Source organism: Mixophyes fleayi, chromosome 1, assembly GCF_038048845.1.
Source record: "Mixophyes fleayi isolate aMixFle1 chromosome 1, aMixFle1.hap1, whole genome shotgun sequence".
Taxonomy (NCBI): domain Eukaryota; kingdom Metazoa; phylum Chordata; class Amphibia; order Anura; family Limnodynastidae; genus Mixophyes; species Mixophyes fleayi.
In genome coordinates, this window is record NC_134402.1 from 199,034,584 (window position 1) to 199,042,083 (window position 7,500).

The 7,500-nt window shown below is 48.0% G+C and overlaps 1 protein-coding gene across 6 annotated transcripts in view; it reads right to left on the reverse strand.

Annotated features, from left to right (window-relative positions):
- The window catches only part of TCF3 (transcription factor 3), a 112,564-nt gene that overhangs the window by 19,698 nt on the left and 85,366 nt on the right, over window positions 1–7,500 (reverse strand). For all 6 annotated transcript variants that reach the window (XR_012690843.1, XR_012690842.1, XM_075204769.1 and 3 more), the window contains exons 10-14: window positions 6,935–7,034; window positions 2,991–3,130; window positions 2,560–2,680; window positions 2,162–2,220; window positions 1,895–1,973 (exon numbers count right to left, since the gene is read on the reverse strand). Coding sequence is in view for 4 of the 6 variants with exons in the window: in XM_075204769.1 (XP_075060870.1) it covers window positions 1,895–1,973; window positions 2,162–2,220; window positions 2,560–2,680; window positions 2,991–3,130; window positions 6,935–7,034 (499 nt within the window). In the remaining 2 variants the exon portion in view is untranslated. The remainder of the gene's footprint in view (window positions 1–1,894; window positions 1,974–2,161; window positions 2,221–2,559; window positions 2,681–2,990; window positions 3,131–6,934; window positions 7,035–7,500) is intronic.

Consider the following 7,500-nt stretch of genomic DNA (forward strand, 5'->3'; position numbering starts at 1 on the left):
CATCAGACATAATTTTTGTCATTCTGGTTGACCTTTTGAATCACTTCATCAAAAACTGCCTTTGTATAGATTCAAGTTACTAATTTCTACTAAATTATTGCTAAAATAAAATACATCAGAAGTTATATCACCATTACTAAGTTATCTATCTGTCAATTTAAAAGCAGCCAATTAACCTTCTAGTATATTTTTTGAGTGTAGGAGGAAACCCATGCAAACACGGGGAGAACAAAAACTCCACACAGATAAGGCCGTGGTCGATATAAAAAAACAGCCAATATTCTTTGTTCCTTATCTTGTACTGAACAAATAAGGTACTTAGATTTTGGAATATAAAACCTTTCAGGGTGGTTCCAAGTGAGTGATTTCCTGAAACACGCATTGATTACATAGATTTCATTTTTCTGATGAATGAAATGTGAACTAAACATTAATTCTTTTTGGTCTATGGAGGTGTGCTCAGGTATGAACACTATTCGTTGGGGCTGATTCAATTCGTCCATATTAGTCTAGGATTAACGTGGCGCTAGTACTTACCTTTAATAAGGTAATATTAACCCAGATTTTTGCTCGTGGCCCAGAGAGCTATGAGCAAAAATCAGTGTTGAAATTACCGTGCCAACGGTAATGCTGCACATTTTTACCGTAGTGACAGTAATAGTGCGCAGGCTGCGTTACTCCTAGAATAACACGGTTGAATTGAATCGGCCCCTTTGTGTGAAAAAAAAAACAAAAAACCAAGTGTGAAAGTTGGAAAGAATTGTGACTATTACTGTTCTTATCCGCTGCTCATTGTCTTGTAAATTTCATTGCGATTTTCACTGGATTATGCTCAAAATGACCACAAAATTTCCCCAAGACCAGATCAAATCTAGTTCAGTACAAACCACAGATATGGGCAGAGAAGATTGCAAATTTACTATATAGCTGGTGTAAAAACATGTTTAATAAAATTAGCAGGAGTAGCAATTCCTTTAACAGCTTGGTACTTCCCAAACAGTACATGTAAACTTCAGTACAGTGTGCAATAATTAAAATATCTTTTACTAAAAAATGTTTGTTATCTGACAAACACTGTGTATGGATCATATCACCCTTAAAGTGGACCTGTCACCCTTGCATAGTGGAGGCATTCATTGTATGGGCTAGGCCAGCATGATGTTTTTTAGTATGCTAAAAAAAAGTGACATCACTATGGTACTGCCTAATACTCATGAGGTTTGACTTAAAAATGCATGAGGTAAACAAACATGAGAACAAGTGGGAAATGGATCTTGTCCACCCTGGAAGATTATTAGGAAAACACCTATAAAGTTTATTACAGGTGGTACTATACCCGGCATATACTTGCCGAAATGTACCCTTCTAGCTCACCAGCTTGTTCGATTGGCTGATCAAGTGGGCTTGTTTATTCACATACGATTATCATGCCTGAAAATCTCCTTCTGGGACTGTATCAGGTCTCTACACTCCTCACTCGCCCCGTTCGAACTTTCTCCTCTGCTACCCTCTCGTGGATGGTAAATACTCTGCAAAATTGGCATCCCATATTTTGGCCACCACTCAATGTCTAATTGGCAAATCTTGGAAGCAGACTTAGGCTGCCTCTCTGCTTTGAAGTCCTATATCTGGTTGCCAGGATGGAGAAAATTATTCATCACAGAGACTATATTATTCCACCAAATTTGGGCTCTTTGGCTTTTCCTTTAATTCTTCTCCCTCCTCCCGGTCCCATTCATGTTGCTTATGCCTCACCCGCTCTCTGTTCGGAGTCCTCTTAACCGATCCCTTCTGTTGAGCCAGTTACCGACCATTTCTCGCTTTCCTTTTGGAAATGCTTTCTAGAGGTGATGACCACATACACAAATGGAAATCCAGAATAATGCGTACAAACCTGTTATTCCCTGAGGTGACCCCACTGGTGTTGATGGGCTAGAGGAGAAGTTCGTGCTGGAATGATCTGGGGAATAAATCTATCAAAAAACAAAAATAGGAGAATAAAGGGTATACAGGGCTCATTATAAACACAGTAACATTTTATAGAATGCAGCTTATTTTCAAAAGTATTACTGTAATTTCAATACCCATGTAAAATAACTAAAAAATAAAATACATCAGAATATAACCTACTGTAATTAAATAAAAAAAAAAAAAGTCTTACAGAAGCTAATGCTTTTCCAAGTGCATCTCCTGAGCTCCCAGTAGCAGTCCCTCTGTTGCCTACAAGAAAAAGATAATACAAACGTATATTTCTCAAGTAGACTGACTGGAATTCATCTCAGTAAGGTCCATATTATATAAATAATTATGAAGGAATTTAGCAACATTAAATTGAATGTTCGGTACATCACTACAGTTTATTATGTTCAGGAGAAAGTAATGAATCTAAAAATGCATGCATTTTAACAAACAAAAATAATTTAGGTTGGGATGCTGTTTCTCTAGCATACTGTTGGAAGACATACCCAGGTATCATTGGTAAGTTCATAGGGCTACAATATTTGTACAATTTTACACATGGGCTAGGGTGGACTGGATAGTGGTGTGGAGTTCACATACTTATCATTGTATCCCCACTACTGATGGGTGGCGTGTGACTGGAGACTCCATATTGTGTAGGAGCAGAAGAAAAACTTGAGGAAACAGCAGGGTTCACCTCACCGGAATGCATCTGAAAACCCTAAGAGAAGAGAAGAATGATAACTCTAAAAGTATACCTGAAGGCCTAATCATCCCTCGTAACAAAAATAAAAATTGTAAATAAGACGTTTTCATAAGTAGCGACTGGTTAAGATGTCAAAGATATGACCCTGATATACCAGATAATGCAAGAACTTGGAAACAGGCAATATATTGTATTCTAAGCAACAGCCATTGTTAATGAACAAAAACACTAGACTACTTTAGTTAATTTTTAAAAAATAAGTATACATAAACTTCTGGTAGCAATTTAGAACATATCCTGTTTTACACAGTTGACTACCACTTACCATTCGATCATGGGGGTGCAGGCCACTGAAACCTGTGGGCTGGGAAAGAGAAGGTTGAGAGCCACTTAGAATGGAGCCATAACTGCCCTGTCCAATGCCTCCTGAAGAGTTCCAGATATCTGAGGAACTATGTAGTCCATCTGAAAATAAAGTAAGGAGGTGTAAAGAGGAAGAAAAATACATTTTATAGGTAGTGTAGAAGTGATAATGAACACTTTTTAAGAATAAAAATAGTAAAATCTTAATTATATGAGAAAGCAGATACAGGTAAAAAAGGATTCTCAACAAAAGCTCATAAAAAAAGCTGAGAACACTTGAGGTAAACTAATAAGTATAGTGTAAGCCGGCGGTTCCCAAACTGTGTGCCACGGCTCCCAGGGGTGCCGATGGCCAGCCCTAGAAAAAAGAAAGAAAACAGAAACTTACCAATCCGCGTGGCGCCCGTGCCCCAGCAGCTGTCACTGAATATCGACGTCAGTGACAGCTGCGGGAGAGAGGAGGCTGCTGGGTCCCGGCGCCGTGTGGACTGGTAAGTTTCTGTTTTCTTTCTTTTTTATAGGGCTGGCGCCTGGCGCAGGGCAGAGGAGGGGGGGGAGGGGGCAGCGTGACAGAGGAGGGGGGGGGGAGGGGGCAGCGTGACAGAGGAGGGGGGGGGTAGGGGGCAGCGTGACAGAGGAGGGGGGGGGGGAGGGGGCAGCGTGACAGAGGAGGGGGGGGGGAGGGGGCAGCGTGACAGAGGAGGGGGGGGGGGAGGGGGCAGCGTGACAGAGGAGGGGGGGGGGAGGGGGCAGCGTGACAGAGGAGGGGGGGGGGAGGGGGCAGCGTGACAGAGGAGGGGGGGGGGGAGGGGGCAGCGTGACAGAGGAGGGGGGGGGGGGCAGCGTGACAGAGGAGGGGGGGGGGGGGCAGCGTGACAGAGGAGGGGGGGGGGGAGGGGGCAGCGTGACAGAGGAGGGGGGGGGGGGAGGGGGCAGCGTGACAGAGGAGGGGGGGGGGGGGAGGGGGCAGCGTGACAGAGGAGGGGGGGGGGGGAGGGGGCAGCGTGACAGAGGAGGGGGGGGGGGGAGGGGGCAGCGTGACAGAGGAGGGGGGGGGGGGAGGGGGCAGCGTGACAGAGGAGGGGGGGGAGGGGGCAGCGTGTCTGGATGCAGAGGGGGCAGCGTGTCTGGATGCAGAGGGGGCAGCGTGTCTGGATGCAGAGGGGGCAGCGTGTCTGGATGCAGAGGGGGCAGCGTGTCTGGATGCAGAGGGGGCAGCGTGTCTGGATGCAGAGGGGGCAGCGTGTCTGGATGCAGAGGGGGCAGCGTGTCTGGATGCAGAGGGGGCAGCGTGTCTGGATGCAGAGGGGGCAGCGTGTCTGGATGCAGAGGGGGCAGCGTGCCTGGATGCAGAGGGGGCAGCGTGCCTGGATGCAGAGGGGGCAGCGTGCCTGGATGCAGAGGGGGCAGCGTGCCTGGATGCAGAGGGGGCAGCGTGCCTGGATGCAGAGGGGGCAGCGTGCCTGGATGCAGAGGGGGCAGCGTGCCTGGATGCAGAGGGGGCAGCGTGCCTGGATGCAGAGGGGGCAGCGTGCCTGGATGCAGAGGGGGCAGCGTGCCTGGATGCAGAGGGGGCAGCGTGCCTGGATGCAGAGGGGGCAGCGTGCCTGGATGCAGAGGGGGCAGCGTGCCTGGATGCAGAGGGGGCAGCGTGCCTGGATGCAGAGGGGGCAGCGTGCCTGGATGCAGAGGGGGCAGCGTGCCTGGATGCAGAGGGGGCAGCGTGCCTGGATGCAGAGGGGGCAGCGTGCCTGGATGCAGAGGGGGCAGCGTGCCTGGATGCAGAGGGGGCAGCGTGCCTGGATGCAGAGGGGGCAGCGTGCCTGGATGCAGAGGGGGCAGCGTGCCTGGATGCAGAGGGGGCAGCGTGCCTGGATGCAGAGGGGGCAGCGTGCCTGGATGCAGAGGGGGCAGCGTGCCTGGATGCAGAGGGGGCAGCGTGCCTGGATGCAGAGGGGGCAGCGTGCCTGGATGCAGAGGGGGCAGCGTGCCTGGATGCAGAGGGGGCAGCGTGCCTGGATGCAGAGGGGGCAGCGTGCCTGGATGCAGAGGGGGCAGCGTGCCTGGATGCAGAGGGGGCAGCGTGCCTGGATGCAGAGGGGGCAGCGTGCCTGGATGCAGAGGGGGCAGCGTGCCTGGATGCAGAGGGGGCAGCGTGCCTGGATGCAGAGGGGGCAGCGTGCCTGGATGCAGAGGGGGCAGCGTGCCTGGATGCAGAGGGGGCAGCGTGCCTGGATGCAGAGGGGGCAGCGTGCCTGGATGCAGAGGGGGCAGCGTGCCTGGATGCAGAGGGGGCAGCGTGCCTGGATGCAGAGGGGGCAGCGTGCCTGGATGCAGAGGGGGCAGCGTGCCTGGATGCAGAGGGGGCAGCGTGCCTGGATGCAGAGGGGGCAGCGTGCCTGGATGCAGAGGGGGCAGCGTGCCTGGATGCAGAGGGGGCAGCGTGCCTGGATGCAGAGGGGGCAGCGTGCCTGGATGCAGAGGGGGCAGCGTGCCTGGATGCAGAGGGGGCAGCGTGCCTGGATGCAGAGGGGGCAGCGTGCCTGGATGCAGAGGGGGCAGCGTGCCTGGATGCAGAGGGGGCAGCGTGCCTGGATGCAGAGGGGGCAGCGTGCCTGGATGCAGAGGGGGCAGCGTGCCTGGATGCAGAGGGGGCAGCGTGCCTGGATGCAGAGGGGGCAGCGTGTCTGGATGCAGAGGGGGCAGCGTGCTTGGATGCAGAGGGGGCAGCGTGCCTGGATGCAGAGGGGGCAGCGTGCCTGGATGCAGAGGGGGCAGAGGGGGCAGCGTGTCTGGATGCAGAGGGGCATTTTTGCATACAACTAAATAAGTATTTCTGTCGTGACCTAAATACTTATTACAATTTTTTGACCCAACTACTTCTAAAACAGGACTGCTCAGTAATTATTTTGGAGGGGTGCCTTGAAAAGATTTGGAGACTCCAAGGGTGCCGCGAACTGCAAAAGTTTGGGAACCACTGGTCTAAGCCCATATATAAAAGTGTGTGTGTTAGAATATGCATTAAAAAATAAATATGACCACACAACTCCTAGCTTATTAAGCTAAATGTTAATGACCACATCAAAAACGTGTCCGTTCTATAATGTTTTGGGCTGGATGAACTCCCTCCTCCTTAATGGGATGAGAAACATGGGACAAAGATATTCACCACTGTGAAATGTTGTGGTGCTTCCTATATAGTTTGCACATGAAAACTGAAGAGGTGGTACCAGGTCTCCGCTTTGATTCAGTTTGTAGCACAAAGTAGTGCACAATGTTTTGCAAAAAGAGGAACAATGGGTACCATCTTTTGTGTCATATGCCACAGGCAGATAAATGAACACTCATTTCCATTTAAATTAAAGGAAAATCTAAAGCGGATTCTCACCAATATATAAAAGTGGTTGTCTAAGTTCTACCTCAATATCGCTGTTTCCAACAGCTAGAGGACTCAACATTTTGAGCATGGTTCACTCCATCAGCTGCGAAACACCTATGCACAGGCTATGTAAGTGACTTATGACTGAAAATAAAAACTAGTTCGATAGTTATGGCAACTGTCCATTCACACACCTCCTTGCCAGTAAGGCTTTGCATTTTCTCAGTTACTTGAATCCTTCAAACTCAAGATCTGAAGACTTCAAGCCTTCTGTAAACAGTTGGTATTAGCCTATGATATGCTGATGTCACTGAGGATTCCAGGGGAGAAACCCCTCAAACGGCTGCCCAGGAAAACTACTAATAGATTAAACTATATCTTTTTATATTAACCATGTGTTTTATGATGAGGCACCCTTTATAATTCTTAGCCCAATCAAACATGAAATATACATGCTGCATAATATACAGATAATTATAGTATAATATTGCTAGAAAAAAGAAATATGGTTGGGGTGCACCATTTACCTGCCATGTAGAATGCTCCAGGGTAAATAGTGTTGGTTGGCTTGGAGGTGTAACTTCCACGATCTCCACTGTATTCATCACCTGAATTAGCAGGGTAAACCTGCATAAAACCATATTTAGGGAAAGATTAAAGAGAAAAAAAAACAAAACAACAAAACCAGTTCAGGATTCATTCTATATTTTTATTTACACATGGCCAAAAGCTTTCCAAAATAAAAAAAGACGCAATAAAAGACTGCTCTGAATACAGTTCCATAAATTATTTTTCTAAAGAATTATTCTAATTTAGAGGGGAATGTGTTTTGTTTTTTTATGGAAAGTTTTAAAGCCCAATAACACATGAAAATATGAAATAATAGGATTTATAGCTGACCCAAAATGGGAATTAAAAAAGGATACAAGTAATGTTAAAATAAATAAATAAAAACAATGTGGACTGGAATAACCACTATACTAACATGTGGAGAGGAGTGTGTGTCAATTTATATGACTAAGGCAATGGTTATGTACAACATGGAACATTTACCTATTCCTCTGTCTTCATTTTGGATCTCAAAATGCATTAT